General features: G+C 35.0%; 2 protein-coding genes across 3 annotated transcripts; one reads left to right on the top strand and one right to left on the bottom strand.

Moving 5' to 3' along the window:
- Positions 1 to 5439: 5439 nt before the first annotated feature.
- On the bottom strand, positions 5440 to 8136 carry LOC120265962 (probable pectin methylesterase CGR2). Of its 2 annotated transcripts, none has more exons than XM_039273907.1 (7): positions 8050 to 8136; positions 7701 to 7859; positions 7526 to 7565; positions 7352 to 7393; positions 6523 to 6894; positions 6070 to 6125; positions 5440 to 5864 (listed from the first exon to the last, which is right to left on the bottom strand). In XM_039273907.1, the coding sequence occupies exons 2-7, from the start codon at positions 7821 to 7823 to the stop codon at positions 5712 to 5714; spliced, it is 786 nt and encodes a 261-aa protein (XP_039129841.1). In that variant the 5' UTR covers positions 7824 to 7859; positions 8050 to 8136; the 3' UTR covers positions 5440 to 5711. The 2 variants fall into 2 exon arrangements, with proteins under 2 accessions (XP_039129841.1, XP_039129842.1); XM_039273908.1 differs by having other exon boundaries at positions 7962 to 8053.
- A 5174-nt stretch (positions 8137 to 13310) lies between these two features.
- On the top strand, positions 13311 to 18474 carry LOC120265964 (probable methyltransferase PMT11). Its single transcript, XM_039273910.1, is given in 11 exon segments — positions 13311 to 13908; positions 13940 to 14169; positions 14348 to 14497; positions 14591 to 14861; positions 15584 to 15694; positions 16300 to 16459; positions 16917 to 17174; positions 17270 to 17392; positions 17586 to 17663; positions 17909 to 17957; positions 17959 to 18474. Coding segments are annotated over 11 exon segments (1989 nt in total). The 5' UTR covers positions 13311 to 13508; the 3' UTR covers positions 18118 to 18474.
- The last annotated feature ends 184 nt before the right edge of the window (positions 18475 to 18658 follow it).

Below are 18658 nucleotides of genomic sequence, written 5' to 3'. Positions count from 1 at the left end.
TTTCAACAATAATTTATCGTATAACTTCAATCATCTAATGTATACTGATGATCTTGTTATAATCTCAAATGCTTCTAGAAGATTGGCTTAGTACTACAAGCTTTGAATTAAGATGTGCACTTCTTTAACGGGCCAATCTCCTAATGATGCCAAATATGAGGTTTATTTTCCTGATTGGTTTAATAGGAGGGTTGCAAGAAGTATTTGTAATATTCTAAATATGAAAATGAGCAGTTTTCCTAGTGTTTATCTTGGTGTGGCAATCTCTTCCTCTAGACTTTCTAGAGCTTTGTTCAATCACATGTTAGTTAAATCTGAATTGAAACTCAATTTCTGGAGAAATCTTAACCTGTCTGGGATGGGTGAAGCTACTCTCATCAATAGTATCATCATGATCTTTCCTCAGTATTATATGGCTAGTTATCCTATCCTAGACACTATCCTTAATTCCATAGAACAGTTAGCAAGGAAATTGTTTTGGTCTCAGGAGGGCGATATAAAAGGTGTTCATCTCATCAGTTGGAACAAAGATACTCTTCCTAAGACTGAGGGGGGGTCTTGGTATTCTCAATCTGAAGTTAGCTAAGAGGGCTCTAATGGCTAAGAATGTTTTTAGCCTTTTGAATGCCAACAATGCTTTGTGGGTTAATCTTGTTTGCCTTAAATATGGGACTGCCAAGCCTTGGGAGTTGAAAAATCTAGCTAATTGCTCTTAGTTTTACAAGGCATTGTGTAAGAACATTATTGAGCTAACACCCTTTCTTTGGATGAATTCGGTTAATTCTGATACCCTATCTCTTATGAGTGATCGCTGGTGTTTTGAAGTTCCATTAAGTCTCAAGCCTAATTTTTTAAATATGAATCTTGATTTGAATCTTTTGCAAGTTTCTGATTTCATTAATGGTCATTCTTGGAATTTTGAAGCCCTTGGCTCCCTTCTTGGTGTTAATCTTAACTCTGAAGTTATAGAAAACGAAATAATTGATCCAAGCTCTGAGCATGCCTGGGTCTGGTTCCCATCTTCCCACAGCAACAAGTTGTCTTCCAATTTTATAATTTCTTGCTTGATAAAGACTCTAATGTTGAGCATTGGAGAGGCTGGAAAAATTTTGGAAGCTCAACATTGCCCCTAGAGTCAAAATTTTCAATTGGTTGGCCTTGCAAGGTAGGTTCAAGACCTACGATCTACTTAATTCTATTAATCTACGCCAAAGAGAAAACTGTATTCTTTGTGGCCTTCATTTGGAAACTGTTGAGCATCTCTTGCATTATATATTGTCCCAAATTTCAGCTTCTCAAGACTCTGGTAGAGATAAAGACTGGAATTCACTTTCAAATAAGAAATGGTTATTATTCAGGTAATTGGTTAGAGTTTACTAGTTCTAATTCTGATTTTATTAAGGCATGTTACATTGTTGTAATGGTCTAGATGTTATGGAAAGCCAGATGTAATATAATTTTCACCGGTGCTAGTATAGATCTACACTGGATTATTGGCAGGGTGATAGATTATATCAAAGAATATGATAACCTAGCAAGGAACAATATGTGTAATTTCATGAAGAATACCCTGATAACTACATCTTCTAGTACGTTTCTATTCACAGATGCTTCTTGGGGTCTAGAAACTGCAATGGGTGGGGTGGACTTCCTCTTTGTTGACTCAAATTTTCACATTCTTTTTGGAGGCTGTAAAAGAGTGGAAGTGGCATTGAGTTTGGAAGCAGTGGGTCAAGCCATAGGGCTAGGCCTTCGTTTGGCGGTGGAAATGAATCTCAAAGTTGCATATGCATTCACTGATAGTCTGGAGCTTTACTTTCTCTTAAATCATGAAGGAAATAAATTAGGGTGAAGGATGGAGGCCACACGTAGAGAGTTATTGGAGTTAAAAACTTAAAATCCTTTCTGAGCCCAGTTATTATTGAAAATATCCCAAGAGAATGGACTTAGCTTGTGGATAGGTTAGCGCTGTAGGGGAGAAGTTCGCCTATACTCTCTCTGTTCCATTAAGGCATGGATTTGCCAACATGGCTTATGGATTTGTCTAAGGTGAAGGCTTTTTTTTATTATTATTATTATTATTTTTTCAGTTATTTTTATTTTTATTTTTTTGGGGGGATTGGGTTCTTAGTTACTGTCATTCTTTCTGTTTTTATTTAATAACTTTTTTATCAAAAAAAACAAAAAAAAATAAAAAACAATGCTAGTCAGAAATTTGACTACTCCTCTTTGTTACAATTATTTGGTTTTGATTGATATATGCTATTGTAAAACAATTTTGTTTATATTTATTTATTTACAAAGGTGTTTGTGATTTTTAATTTTTCATGTGGAAAAGCTTTGGTTTTTTATTATTTTTTACAAATATAAATAAACCTCTAATTTATTGAAAAAAAAAACATCAAGTACGACAGAACTTTGGTCTTCACCCGGACCCGATGAAAAAAATGGGATCACTTCTTATGGATTCGTTGAGAATGATGGGTGACCGATAGCGAAGTAGTACCGTGAGGGAAAGGTGAAAAGAACCCCCATCGGGGAATGAAATAGAACATGAAACCGTGAGCTCCCAAGCAGTGGGAGGAGAATGTCAATCCATCACTACTAGGGGTAATGGACTTCTCAAAAACCATGGGCTTTTAGCTTGGATTTGGAGGAAGGGCCATGGGCTATCTTTATCTGTATAATAAATCTTCATAGTGGTGTAATATGTAAAACAAGCAGAAGAGATGATGATAATTTTAGGCTTGTAACAAGCTTTTACACAGACACACGCTCATGGTTTTTAAATTTATCATTTTTTTCCTTAAACTGTAATTTTAAAAAGTGCCTTTTTATTTTTATAAGAAAGAGAAAATTTTCATTTGCCCACGAATCACTTCTTTGAGTGGATTGATGTAATATTTTTTTAATTTAATTCACGGGATGAACTTTCTTTAGTGATTGAGATGAAGTTGATAGAACACTAGACACGGGATTAACGTGATTTGGAGGGGATTAAAGTTGAAAATATATTCTTCTAATAAGAGTTTTTCCCAATAAAGTGGATAAACTAAGATATGTAAGAGCAATAAAGTAGTGGTTTATTCAATTTTTCTCAAAAAAAACAAAAAAAAAATATGTAGGAGATTTTAAGAGGGGGGAAAAACGAATAGAAGAACTACAAGATTAGTAGAACATGTAATAAGAGTTTTTTAGTCAAAATATTTTTAGGCATTTTTCTTATTGATTTGTTAGTTTTTTTTTTATGGCTTTTTAAATTTATTTATTTATTTCTGAAGAACCAATCCAAACGCATCAAATTTCTTTAGAAAACAATGTGTTTTTTCTTTTCCCAAAAATAAAGAATAAAAGCAAATCCAAACCAACCCTGAAACATATCCGATACCTTGGTCTGCCTGCCAACCCTCCTACTTCTTCAGTGCTTACATAACCAGAATATGCAAACATGTGTTTTGGATATCACTGGTCTAAAGCACATACATCTCTACAGACAAGATAACATTAACTTCACAACCAGATGCACTTCATTTATTTCTCATTTACAGCAATCATGAACTCAACTTTTTCAGTTCATGCAAATTAACATCCTTATACACACACACACACACACACACACACAAATTTACTTACACTTGCAAATCCCGCATAACAACAAAAACCAAACAACAAGCACAAACAAAGAAGGTATAAGACTCCCCTTTGGGAGATTATTATACCTTTTAACTGAAACAACAATTAACAAGAACAGAGTTCATAGTACTCATCACCAAATTATTCAACTTGTTCATCATCATATCCATTATGATATTTAGGAACGTTTGCAGGAAGTTGACCGACGAAAAGGAGATTGAATAGAAGATGTAGTTGCAGGTGCTGATAATGAAGATGGAGAGAAGAACTGGATATCTGAAGCTATGTATCTCCCAGAGTCACCAGGAAGCCTCATGTAAGCCATTGAAGGAGAAGCAGATGGAGACTCATTGAACCATAGACTCACAACATTTGGAGCCTTAACTCCACCACTCCTATACTGCACTATCATTCTATACACATATGGGATAAGGCCTTCCATTTTAATTTGAAGAGGATTAATGTTTAACCAAGTGAACAAGAAGGCTTGTTTTTATGGAGGGTGGAAAAAGCTTGACCAGGACTCAAATAAAAGGATGGAAAGGGAAGGCAAGCAAGTGAGTCAGAAAAGGCAACTTAAAAGCAAATCATGCACTTGGGTCTTCTACTTGAAGAAACACTAGTGAAAGCTCTCTCAAACCCAATATTGCCACCCAAAATTGTTAACATCTTACCAACTCTTATCACAAACTTTTTTTTTATATATATTTTTTCCACAGGTTTGGTGAGTTTCTGTATATTTATTGTATCATGATACTTTCTCAGATGCCTTTTTAAGGTGGTATGTCTTTTCAGTATCCACAGATTTTTTATATTTATCAACGGCACCGAGTTGCGTATAGCTTTAACATGTACGGCGGAGTTCAGAAGTCATTAGTCTTGTGATTATATTATTAATTATTTCATTGTGTTTTGACTATTACTTGTGATTTTTTAAATGCAGAAAAAATTTAGTTTTTATCATTTGATGAGAATTTCTCATAAAGTTTTAAATTTTTTTGTGTTTATCCAACATGAAATTAAAGGAGCAAACAATTGATATCAGTTGGTTAAGGAGAGATAAGGTTCATTACCATTATGATGTAACTTGATGTTTTGCATGTGATTAATTATCAGATATCATGAGGTTTGCTTCAAGATTAATTTAGCTCTACATTAGTTCAAACCATCAAAAGATTATAAGTTCAAATGGATTGAAATAGTCTAACTATCAGATGACCGGTGACCTCACACCAATTCAGTGTGTTATGAATAACTCTGCCGACTCAAATATCTTTCTTTGTTTGCTCGCTTAACTGGAAATCATAAAAAACATATCTTATTAATATGCACTTCTACTTTATTGGTATTCCAGACTTGGTCTCTAAGATTTAGTCAAAATGTTTATTGTGTCTCAAGTTTCAGATTTACATTATAAAAACTACGCTAATTTTCTTTGAAGGAACGTCAGTGAAAGTGGCAGTCTTGCTCTAAACCAAGAAAACACTGCAATCTATTTCCATGAGTTTTGAAAGAAGCTGCACTTGTTTCCAATGGGCAAGCAGCTGCTTGGGTCGGAAACTGAAAATTCTTAGTAGTTGGAAACCAGTAATTATAGTAAAAACCATGGTTAGTAAATAGTCTAATCTTAAAGTCCACAATCCACATCAGAACAATAAGCACGCTGACTATGACAACATGATAGAAGCCAGCTATTATTAACAAAAATATCTTATGTTCAATTAAATCATGGAAAGAAGACTGCTTTTTCCAAACTGCATTTTTCACTGCTTAGCAAGATACAACAACATACAACAACAAACAGACTAAAGAATAACAACTTTGTCTTGGTTTTCAGTACAACAAATTTCCATTGAACACAAAATTCTTTGCATTGTGGTACAAGTGGGTATATTCTTCTCCACCAATATTAAACAATTGCATATAAATCTAAAAATTACGGACGACGGAAAATTCATCTGAGAAGGAAAGCTTTTAAACTTGAATAAGGTTAAAGGAAAGATGCAGATTAAGGAGGCGGCGGCGGCGGCAGCAGCAGCTAGCTTTTATAACATTAAATGAACCAGGAGATGGCCAGATCATTGTGATGAGGTGAGGTGAAATACTTGGCAGCTTGGTTTGTAAGAATTCTTGTTGGCAGCCTGCTCAAATTTTTTCATGGCAGCTTCATTCTCCTCCAAACCAGTCTGAACAAAATATCTTATCCACCAGGACGAGCTCCTGAATTTCGCCTTCAGGTGAAATAAACATGAGAAAATGTAAGCATTGGCAAATGGATGGATATGCAGAGTGTTTATTGATGTTATTACACAAACTATTTGCACTCTACAATTCATATTCTACAGATATTGTTTATCTACAAATCCGCAGATACAAAATGAAAGCACAAAAATAAAAATGAAGCTTTGATGGGCTTCAGTTTTGAGCAAGACATACCGGCTTTCCAAACTTAGACAACTCAGAAAGTTTAGCTCTCCGTTGACCTGGAAACCCTGTTGGGTAAGCCAAAAAAATTAAATAGCATAAATCATTTACATTCAGTAAAATCCAAGCCAAATTCAACTGCATTGACAGCAAGAACTATTGGTGACAATAATATATAAACTAATCTTTATAAGTTTAAAAAGGAAGCTTTAGATTAGGTTTTCTATCAGTAAATGGTCTCTGAAAAGGCCACATAATTTCATCATGATATCGTAACATTTGCATCTACCTTCTTTGTTGATGCTATTCGAATCAGATTTGTAAATTTCTTAGGGTAAGAAAGATTGATATGCAAGTTAAGTCTAATAAAACAAAAGTGATCATTGTGCATTGTTCATATAAAGAATAGCAGATACAAACACTACAGTACCAGAGGAAAGACAGAATAATAATCCAAGTAAATACCTGCAAAGATAACCAGACCATCTGCCGATACCCTTGCCAGATCTGGAAGGGTCTTATTTAGGTACTTTGGTGACAAATAATCCAAAGCATCAGAAACTATGACCATAGAAAATGACTTGGACTTATAGGGTAAGGGAAACTTGATATCAGCTACACGTACAATTCCCTTGCGGACAAGGTTCTTGCAGGTAGCATCAGCATCCTCTAAATCATACGGTTCAACACCCCAGGCTTCGATGCCATCTTCTTTCAACAAATTAGAAACCACCGAACATGTGTCTGGTCCAACATGTAAAACTTTCTGCATGCTATCAACATATGCTTTCTTCAGAATGGGAATTGCTTGTTGAACTTCTGATGTGCATAAAAGACCTGTAGGTATGAAAAATGGTCCATATAGCCATCACCTAAATGGTCCATATAGCTATAACATAATATTTGAAAACATAAATTGCCCAAAACATCAATTTAACAAACTTTTATCTTCAATATTTCAACCAGTAATTGCAATGCTAGTTAAAGCATTTCAAGAGAAATAACAAAACTAAGAAAAGAAGATATATTTGTAAGGGAACCCTTTGGTCATATAGGTCTTAAAAAAAAGGAAGATAGAAGGTGGATGTGTACATAGTATTATTGCCATTAAAAAAATGATAGAAACCCCTCAAGAACATAACAAGTTTTAAAGTAAACAGAATTGCAATCAACTGTAAACATTAAAGCCACAAACAACATGATGGCACTCAGATTCAAAACACTCTGTAGATTATCGAAATAAGCTGGAAAAATTTAGTTCATTAAAAGAAAAAATGATAGTATGGACGCTTACCTTCACCAATATTGGAAGCTACTCTCACACTGCCAAGTCCACCTAATCATGTGAAAACTTGAAATTTTAAGTATGCATTCATGGGTTGTTAAGAATTAAGATATATAACGTGGATAGATCTGGAAGGAATCAAGCTTGATTTAATGAATTCTCAGAAATAAACTGTATACCAACCTGAACCAGCAAAGGAATAGGCAATCAGAAGAAAGCCGCCCTGGAAAGTTCACAACGAAACCAGAATCAAAATGCAATTTTTAAGACAATTATATAAAAAGATCAAAAGAAAAACAGCGGATCACAAATGAAGCAGATAAACTCGAGTCGCATCAATGCCACTGGAGAAACATACCAAAACGACGAGTCCAACCGATAATAATGGCGAAGTTCGTGACTTTTGCGGGAATACCCCAACAAATGGAAGACTTCCACCGTCGGCAAGTCGCCGAGAGGGATTCACTGCTCTCCTTGACATGCCTTCTCGCAATCAAATCTAGAAATTCTCAAGCTCCTGAAAACAAACCACATTGTTTCCTGCTCATTATCCAGAACAAAAAATCATGGGAAAAAAAAAACGATAGATCGATTTCACAAACAAGATCCAAGTTCATACAAGAATGGAGGATCGAACTGCAAGTCTGCAACAATGGATCTACAAGCAAAATCAATCAGATCGGGAATTTGGAAAGCAAGAGCGGTACCTTTCTCGGGTGCAAAAAGGAGCGAGACAACGAGATCCGCAGGGCTGGGCCAAATTAAATTAACCTTCTTGTAATGCACTGATAAACATCTTGTGAAAATAATTATTTTCATTTATAATAATAAATACTAAATACTAAAAAGTTGATTATAAAAAATTGAGGGATCTGTCAGATATTTATCAAAAAACATATATATTAAATTTAATAAAAATTCAAATGATTATTTTTTTTACAGATTCCATAAACTAAAGATGAGAATTAACTTTCTTCGCATTAGAATGATTATAATTCTCTTCCATGTAAAGCAAGGAGTGGAGAGCTCAATTTATTTTCACTTGGTTGGGACGAGTGTTCATCTATGTTAAAAAATAATAATAATTTAAAAAATAAATAAATAAATTATACGTGTTAAAAATATATAGTGAAAAAAACCTTTATGAGAACAGAGCGTTGAGTTTGACCACCGACATACCGATCTTGTCGGCGTGAATGAGGCTTGTTCCTGTATATTATTATTATTATTATTATTATTATTATTATTATTATTATTATTATTATTATGCATTAGATACAGTATGGTCCTTGCTAATTTGTGCTATTTCTAAGAATTGTATTATATATATATAATTTTGATATTTATATCTCTGTACTTTCAAACATGCACTGATCATTATTTAGTATAAAATAAATCAGTCAAACTTTCCCCAATTAGTAATTAGTACAAAATAAAATAGTCAAGTCTGTACGTAAATATAAAACACTCGAACAATTAGAATGAGAAAAAAAAATAAGAATAGAAAGAAGATGCTATGAAGTGAGAAGTGGGTATTATATAAAAAAAAATTAACAGAAATAAAATTTTATGACCGTTAAATAATATGGCTGTAGAAAGCGAGAATTATATATATATATATATTAAAAACAAAAAGCACAAAACGAGAGATTCTCTGCCATTTTTAACTTTAATTTATAAAAAAAGGAAAAACTAGAGAGAAGGGAGAGTATTTCCTGTTTTCTGATTTAATAATTAAAAAAATAAAATAAAAAAAGAAAACGAAAAACTTTTCCCCTTTTCCCAAAATGTGGCAAATGATACAGAACATGCGTATTTCAGTAATTTTTTTTATTTTTTTTAAATATTTAAAAAAAGCTGATAAAAGACAACAAACAGGATATGATGGCAATGGCATGGATGAAACGGGTGGGCTTCTCATGGCTGAGAAGTTTCACTTGAAGTTAAATAAAGGTGAAATTCCCAGTTTAGTCCCTGTATTATACCCAAAGTGCCATTTTATCCCTCTAATATTTTTTTATCCCTATAGAATCCTTGTATTTTTCATTTCCTGTCAACCGAGTCCCTCACCTAACGGCCGTCTGATTTTCCATCTATGGGGATGATGTGGTAATTTTTATGTGTAAAAAATTGTTATAATACCCAGTTTAGTCTCTTTATTAGTGCAAACTGACTTTTTAGTCCCTCTTAATATTTTTCGCCGAAAGGATGTTCCTCTAATTGGGGACTAAAAGGTCATGTTGAAATAATAGAGGGACTAAACTAGGTATTATACCTAAAAAATTAATAAAAAAAGGACTTCCTAAGGGCAAAAATAATAGGAGGACTAAAGGGTTATTTTAAAATAATAAAGGAACTAATGGACATTATACCTTAATTTTTTTATTCATGAAAAATGCCACGTCAGACTTGCAGACCGAAAATTAGGGGGAGAGACTCATTTGACACGAAATGAAAAATACAAGGATCAGGGACAAAAAAATATTATAGTGACTAAAAGGGCACTTTGGGTATAATACATGGACTAAACTAGGTATTATACTTTAAATAAATAAAATAACTTCAAAGACAGCAAACAGGATATGGGTGATGACATGGATGAAATGGGTGGCCTTCTCATGGCTGAGAAGTTTCACTTGAAGTTAAATAAATAAAAAGACATAAAAGACAGAAAACAGGATATAATGGTGATGACATAAATGAAATGGGTGGCCTTCTAATGGCTGAGAAGTTTCACTTGAAGTTAAATAAAAGTAGAATGCTTTATTTAGTCCCTTTAATATAGTCAATCTGTCTATTTAGTCTCTCTAGTATAATTTGTCCCTAGAAGGTCCATGTATTTTAATTTTTTGAGAAATATAAGTTCTCATAAGACCTCCTAGGAACAAATCATATTAGAGGAACCGAAGGGATAGACTGACTATTAGAGGAACCAAATAGGGTATTCTACTTTAAATAAAAAAGGACATAAAAGATAGCATACATGATATAATAGTGATGACATGGATGAAATGAGTGGCCTTCTCATGGCTAAGAAGTTTCACTTGAAGTTAAATAAATAAAAAGGACATAAAAAGATAGCAAACAAGATATAATGGTGATGACATGGATGAAATGGGTGGCCATCTCAAGGCTAAGAAGGCGATTTTTGGTTGTTCTTTGCGCTCGCTGGCAACTCGCTCCAGCTTACTACGCCTGGCTAGCCCTACTCCTCATCTCAGGCTCGCTTAGATAGCTCGCTCGATCGGGCTTTGCAGAGCTTTGTCTGCTCAGACCTCATTTTCTTCAAACATAAAAAGAACATAATAATAAATATTATTTCAAAGGAAAAAAATTTGGCAAAAACACCAACCAACCAACCTTCGGCATCAAAAAAATATTTCTTCAAACATTCACCAATGCATGTCAAGATGTAAATAACTAAGGCAAAAAAACCCTGATATTACAAAAATTAAGAAGAAAAGTCTTTCAATATCATTTTTCAGATCGTTCACTAGTGATTAGGTAGTAAAAAACGAAAAATGCTTAGACATAAAATAAAAAAAACTCCAGCCCTTCAATAACAGTCCCAGTCCCGGTCCTAGATATGTATATAAATAAGTGAATAGTCTGTAATAAAAAAATTGTCGATTATCTCACCTGTCCCGAACCTAAATCATAGTTTGCTCTAGACAAAACAAGCATAGATATAGAGCAAAATAGATGTCAATAACCCGATAGCTATGATGACACTCTTCAATGCTTAGACACTAGCGATTCACAGTCCCTAGTCCCATCCCTGTATATGTATATAAATAAGTGAATAGCTGTAATAAAAAATTGTCAAAATATCTCACTTGTCCCGAACCCAAATCATAGTTTGATCCGGACAAAAACAAGCATAGATATAGAGCAAAAATAAATGTCAATAACCCAATAGCTATGATGACACTCTTCAATGCCTTGAATTTTTAAAAAATTTTTTTACCAACAAAAGCATCGCAAAGCAAAAACCCTAACAACACCCCAAGAAAAGTTGGAAAAACAGTACTCTAGCAAAAATTTCATCATGGTTGAAGAAGATTGGAGACGAGAGGACACCTGACCCCATTTTTTTACAAAGCGAGAGGGCGTCGGCTAGGGCTTCACCTGCTGCCTATGGCACATACTGACTTTTGTCTAAAAAAAAATGTAGAAGAAGAAAGAATGCAAGAAAAAAAGAAAAGCCCTGCATGACCTTCTTTATTTAATTTTCTTTTCCCTTTCCTTTCCCTGTCTTCGAAGTTATAGTTATATTGAAATATGGGATATCGACTTCGCCACCAAATTTCTATGGCAAAGAAAGGGCTCACATCCATTTATCTCTTTTATTTTATTTAACTTCAAGTGCTTTTTCATCGACACATGCATTATGACTTGTTTGCATTTTTGTACTATGCTTTGCATGTGATACTTTGTAGTGATCACTTCGCAGTGCTTGCTTTAAAAGAAGGTTGTAGATGCATATAAATAAAACATATATTTATTATTGTTATTATTATTATTTGTAATGGTAAAAAAAAAAATGAAGCTAGCAACTGCCACTGCTCCCGCAATACAAATTGATCTAGTATGCGTCAGTTAGTCAGTACAGACTAATTTAGTTTGTGTCAGTCAGTCAGTACGCTACAGTATTCCAATCAACAAATGTCATCTCATATAGGATAACTTCAATAACACAACAATACCCTACAGTTAATGTCATCACTCACTCCACCTCATCACTCACTCCACCTCGACCTTGCTTGTATCAACCATCTGTTTAATAAAAATCAAGCTCTAAAGCAACTTAAGTATAAATTTCCAAGAGTCAGATATAATTGATAAAACATTTCTTATAAAGCTCTGATAAACAGTAATTGTATACTCGAGTGTGTTTGGGTCAAGGTAAAAGGAGAGGACGAAGGATAATGATTAAAAGAAAAGACAATAAAAGTTCAAGAGTGGATCTTTTTTTTATTGTAACATAACAACGAATTACTATTCTAAACACAATACAACTTATCCAGCTCTATATGAGCTACATGAAATTTATTTCAAACAGTGTTTATGTAAAGAACCACCTACCTCATGACCTTATATATTATTTTGTCCTGAAACCGATCAAACTGTGGCTTGGTCTTTAAATATGAAACTGAACCCTGTCTATTTTGAGAACATTTTTCATGTTCGATTTTTTTAATTATTTTTTTATTTTCCAATCAAAACAACATTTATTAAGCTCAACCATGAAGATACTCAAAGTTAAAACTATGAATTAATTAAGAACACACAATAAACCCACAACAACAATGACAAGAAGCAGTAGGCTCTTTCAAGGAGAGAAATTGATCCTTGTTGTCACATGGCAACTCTCCTATATTTTTGTATTCTCTTGGATTTTGATTTTTTATTTTTTTTTAGTTTTGGAGTGTTTCACCTCTAGTGATTAACTATTTAGTTTCATTTTTTATTTGTTTTTATTTTATCTGTTTGTACTTTTTATTTTTTCAATGAGTCAATTATTTATCTATTTTTTTAAAAAATAAATAAATAATAACAAGGAGCACACAAACCCTATATCAAACATGCCTTCACTCTCTTTCAAACAGAGAAAATACATGACATTATTTTTAATTATATGTGTTTAGTCTAGTAAATTTTTTTAAATGAAGTGGATAAACTACAAATTTATTAATAATCAACAAACACAAAAAAAATATATTAAAAAAAATGACCCACTAGAAGTGGGACACTAGGATTAATTTTATCACGTAATAATAAAAAATATATATATATATATAATTTTCCAAGTTGAGCTTGTAACATGCATCATGTTATATACAACGAACCTAAATGAAATACAGGTGTTCTTCTTGTTGTCTTAGACTTCTGTATTTCTCCGTATGCGGACAAATGGGTGACTTAAATGGGTGACTTGAGCTCTAAGCGATGCATCGGATCTAGTAAAATTTGGATCCGATCCAACTTTGTTTCATCGCCGTGCCGTGCCGTGCCCTGCCGTGCCTTGAAGGCTTCCCCCGTCGTTCTCGCTCGCTTTCTCTCGATGTTAGTGAGCCTCTGAAACATCTCCAGCCTATATCATTGCTCACACTGATGTAGCGAGCTTTTCCCTCGATTCCCTCGCGAAAGCCCACCACCAACGGGGATGAAAAGCTCTGGCGAGGTCGGAGATGCGCTCAAGTCTCCCCTCTTCCTCAGGGTCTCTGTCCTCGTCCTCGCCTCCGTTGCCTCTTTCTTTCTCGGTAAGCACTGGTCCGACGCTTATCCTCAGCTTGTCTTCTACACCAATTCCAACTCCAATCACGATGGCTCTGTCGCCATCTCCCCCAATGCCAACCTCTCTGTTGATGTCTCGGCTCTCATCTCCAACATCTCTGCCACACCAACCATGGATGCGTCTCCGTCGGATCTCTCGTCCTCGCTCCCCCCGCCGACACCGCCGGAGAGGTTTGGGATCTTAGATGAGAATGGGACGATGACGGAGGACTTCAATGTCGGTGAGTTTGATCCAGATCTGGTTGACAAATGGGATAACGGCACTGATGGTAGTAACAGTTCGCAAGATATTGGGGAAAGGAGAGGCGGGAAGTGAGGGTAAGCTGCCGAAGTTTGGATTTTGTCTTGAGAGTATGAGGGAATACATTCCTTGTTTGGATAATGAGGAGGCGATCAAGAAGCTCAAGTCTACTGAGAAAGGGGAAAGGTTTGAACGGCATTGTCCTGGAGAAGGGAAGGGCCTGAATTGCCTTGTTCCAGCTCCTAAGGATTATAAGACTCCAATCCCCTGGCCGAGAAGCAGAGATGAGGTCTGTACTTTTTTTTTTTCTTACTACCATTTCAGTGTAAACTTAAATTTGGCTTCTAATTAGTTGGGATTTACTCGACATTAGGCTCTTCATGCGTCAAGTTACTGTTTTGGACCTTTGTATCACTTATTCATGTGGAGATTCTTGAACTAGAGTGTAGTGTTTTGATTCCTGACAGGTTTGGTATAGCAATGTGCCACACCAACGCTTGGTGGAAGATAAAGGAGGCCAGAATTGGATTTCAAAGGATGGTGATAAATTCAAGTTTCCTGGTGGTGGAACTCAGTTTATACATGGAGCTGATCAATATCTGGATCAGATGTCCCAGGTTTCTTACACTTTTAAAGTGCCCTGCTAACTGTTTCTGCTCTTGCCTTTGTTTGACTTTTGCATGTCTCTGTCCTTTACATGTGTTTTGCAGATGGTTCCAGATATTGCATTTGGTAATCATACGAGAGTTGTCTTAGATGTTGGATGTGGAGTAGCAAGTTTTGGTGCCTTTCTCCTATCAAGGAATGTGCTTACCTTGTCAATGGCTCCAAAAGATGTTCATGAAAACCAGATCCAGTTTGCTCTTGAGCGTGGCATGCCTGCTTTTATAGCAGCTTTTTCAACACGGCGACTATTGTATCCAAGCCAGGCATTTGACCTAATCCATTGTTCAAGGTGTCGAATAAATTGGACCCGTGATGGTACATCCTTTTTACACTATATGTGACACCTTTGGATGATATCATATTATGCTCATGCAAAGTGAATTAATACCACTTCATATGTCACTTGCTATGCATGACTATGACTGTATGTCATTTTTGTAGCTGACCTGTGTGATGATTTTCCTCTTTTCATGTTCAAGCTGAGTAAATTAAACAATGGAAAAGCTTTGTAGGCTTCCTATTGAGAGCTGATCCTTCTGGAAACTCCAGTATTTTTAAACCAAATATTTTTTCATGGCTCTTGTTTTGCGACATGCACTCATAACTTGTTTTGTTATTATGAAGAGGAAGCAGTATCGAAAGGAATATACTTGTTAAATATATTAACTATAACTTGAATATTGGATATGATAGTAAACCTACTATAATCACAAAAATAGAAGTCTTTTGTAGTGCTTGGAAGCTGTAGGTATTTTTTTCCATTTTTTTCTTTTTTTAACCACAATTAAATCCTGTTGCTTTGTCCATCGAGATTCTTGCCTTTTGTTTCATACTTAATGCTGGGACAACTGATCATAACAGTTCTACTGCTGGTAGTCTTAACTATAAAATTCTGTAGCCTTGCACAGGACTGAATATTTATTTACCATGAACCCCATTTCAGTTTGATCGAAGATTTAATCAAAAATTTTTTTTACCTTGTCAAGAATCGCATGGAATGGCTGTACTAATTAGGCTTCCTGACTTATTATATGCAGATGGTATTTTGCTTCTTGAGGTTAACAGAATGCTCAGAGCTGGAGGGTATTTTGCTTGGGCAGCACAGCCTGTATATAAACATGAAGCAAGCCAACAAGAAGCGTGGAAAGGTACTTAAATGACTGTTGACTTAAAAGAAAGAAAAAAATTTAACTATTTGTTTCTAATATGCCACTGAACATACAATTTAATTTATTTTGTTCCATGGTATTTAATTTTACATCCACAGCAGCAATGGCCACAGGGTTTACCTTTCCATATATTTTTTGTTCTTCTTCATCTTGATTTCAAATCATTACTTAGAATTTGTAGGTTGTATTCTTAATCTCTCCTTTCCTTTTCCTTTTCATGAGAGAAAACATGACTAGATCAACATCAAGGTGCTAATGTCTTTCTTTTGGCCCACCTCTGTCATAAATATGTAAACTGTTCCCTCTGGTTCCCTTAATATTTGATAAGATGTGGTATTATTATGATATATTGCTATTGGTTATATTTTTTGTAAGATGCGTTACTTTGAATTTGTCAATAATATGTACACATGTAAATTTTTTGGCACCCATTGTAATGACCTGCTGTGATAAATGAATGTACCAGTGGTGTCATTGAAATGGAGTTTGTGGCTCAAATAAGTTTAACTGATCCTATGGAATTTGGATATATTTTTTAATTAAAGGTACTAACTTTTATCCTGGCATGTGCTACATATATATAGAGATGGAGGAGCTTACTGGACGAATTTGTTGGGAACTTGTGAAAAAAGAGGGATATATTGCAATATGGAGGAAGCCTTTGGATAACAGGTGCTACATCAATCGTGATCCTGGAGCGCAACCTCCACTATGTGATCCAAAGGATGATCCAAATAGTGTCTGGTAATTTCAAAATATTTTAACTTTCCTGTCTCTAAAATATTTTTCTTTCTTTAAATTACGAATTCTCAGAGATAATTTAAGGTGAAGAATAAAAAGTATCCAAGATTGGTTGCTGATATTTCTAATGGCAACAACCTTGATTTGCCACTGTTGCCAATAGTTTATTCTTGGCATTATGTGCTGCAAAAGGGAAGCAGGAAGTCATCCCTGCGTTCCAAAAACAGTAAATTAGCTGTAAAACTTTGTCCTGGAATAATTTGGAAACAATTTCTTTTAAGAACTCATTTGCGGTCTGCTGAGGATATATTGAATCTTGATCAGATATTGAATTTTTAGGGCACATGTTTAGGCTTATTTTTTATTTTGGCTCTTGTAAATGTTACATTGCAGCTCTTTTCCTCCTTAATTGAGTTAGTTCTGCATTCACTCTATTGATTTTTCACATCAAATTTTTAAGGTATGTTGATCTAAAGGCATGCATCACCCGTCTACCTGAGAATGGGTATGGATCAAATATTAAAGCATGGCCTGCTCGTCTGCATGAGCCACCAGACAGGCTTCAGGATGTACAGATGGATGCATATTTATCGAAGAAAGAACTCTTCAAAGCAGAGTCAAATTACTGGAATGACATAATTGAAGGCTATGTGCGTGTTTTCCATATGGACAAAATGAAATTGCGGAATGTAATGGACATGAGGGCTGGATTTGGAGGGTAGGTACTGGGGTTTCTTCTATATTACCCAAGCTATGCGTGTGAGTTATTTGTGTGCCTTCATTATTGCATCCATCATTTTTTGTTCATGGCAGGTTTGCAGCTGCCCTTAGCGACCTGAAAATTGATTGCTGGGTTATGAATGTTGTCCCTGTTAGTGGACCCAATACACTGCCTGTAATATATGATCGAGGACTAATAGGTGTTAACCATGACTGGTAAGTGCTGCACGCTTTTATTTTAACATTGCAATAATAGCAAGCATTCAGTTTCTTCATTGAATTTTCAAGGTCATAATTTCTTTCATTTTATGTAAATATTATTAATAAATTGATGGAATGATTCTCCTGTTACTGCTTCTGCTGATTATCATTGTAATTGCTCAGAACCCAACTTTTGTTATTTCTGCAGGTGTGAGCCTTTTGATTCATATCCAAGAACGTATGACTTACTGCATGCATCTGGTCTTTTCTCAAGAGAGCACAAAAGGTGACTATTACCTCCCCTAGTGGCATCAAAATTTTGCACTGTTTCATATTCATGCGGTTTCCATTATAGTCCTTTATTTAGACCCTCATGAACTATACAAACCAATAGCATTCAACAAACAAACCTACAAATAAAAGCATTTAGAAAACTTCTGAAGGATTTATTGGCTGATTGAAGTTTAGCATCTTGCTTATATAAATGACTGTAATAACTATGGCTTATACTTTTCATCTCGCAAAATTCAGGTGTAACATCTCTGGGATACTGTTGGAGATGGATCGCATACTTCGCCTGGTGGTCGGGTGCTTACATCCGTGACTCTAGATTTATCGTTAATGAGATCAAAGGAATAACAGAAGCCATGGGTTGGAGGACTGAAGTGCGTGACACTGCTGAAGGGCCCTATGCAAGCAGGAAAGTGATCATGTGCCAGAAGCAATTGCTGCGCGGTTGAGAATTTTCTGTTTGTTGTTCAGTTCCTCACTTGATGAAGGTATACATTCTCAATCTCAGCTTGGACACACTTCAAAGGTGGTGTAAGGGCGGGAGGACCGTGACAGGTGGCAAGGTTTGTATAGCTAGCTGGTTTGAACTTTCTTGTGAACCAGAAAATAATTTATGTTCCTTATCTTCTATTTTCTCACCCTGTTTTTTGGTTGTTGATTATGGACCAGGGACTGTAATGTATTTTTTTAAACTGTTCTTTTTCTTAATTCATACACAGCCTAGAAATTGGGCTTTTGGTCTTCTTTTATTTTTTCTGTATGGGAGACATACCTTTATATTCGGAATAAACGCACCTAGTTTTGTATAGGCATGCCTATAAATCTCATGTTCCAACACATGCGTCTTATGCTGTTGATTAACATATTTACTTATTACTAAGTTACCATTCATTCAGTGATCCCTGAAATTAGATATTTGGGAATTAACAAAAATTTATATATTACGGGACTATTATCCAGTCACTAGTTAACAGTGAAAAATTTTCATTA

This window comes from Dioscorea cayenensis, chromosome 7, assembly GCF_009730915.1.
Source record: "Dioscorea cayenensis subsp. rotundata cultivar TDr96_F1 chromosome 7, TDr96_F1_v2_PseudoChromosome.rev07_lg8_w22 25.fasta, whole genome shotgun sequence".
Taxonomy (NCBI): domain Eukaryota; kingdom Viridiplantae; phylum Streptophyta; class Magnoliopsida; order Dioscoreales; family Dioscoreaceae; genus Dioscorea; species Dioscorea cayenensis.
Note: the sequence above shows the minus strand (reverse complement) of the source record. Positions and strands in the feature narration are given on the sequence as shown.

Excerpts from the sequence above, each read along its gene's own strand:
- LOC120265962 (XM_039273907.1), bottom strand. The coding sequence starts at position 7,823 with ATGTCAAGGAGAGCAGTGAATCCCTCTCGGCGACTTGCCGACGGTGGA. Across the intron at positions 6,895-7,351 it reads AGCTTCCAATATTGGTGAAG|GTCTTTTATGCACATCAGAA; the intron begins GTAAGCGTCCAT and ends TCATACCTACAG. Across the intron at positions 5,865-6,069 it reads TGTCTAAGTTTGGAAAGCCG|GCGAAATTCAGGAGCTCGTC; the intron begins GTATGTCTTGCT and ends TTTCACCTGAAG.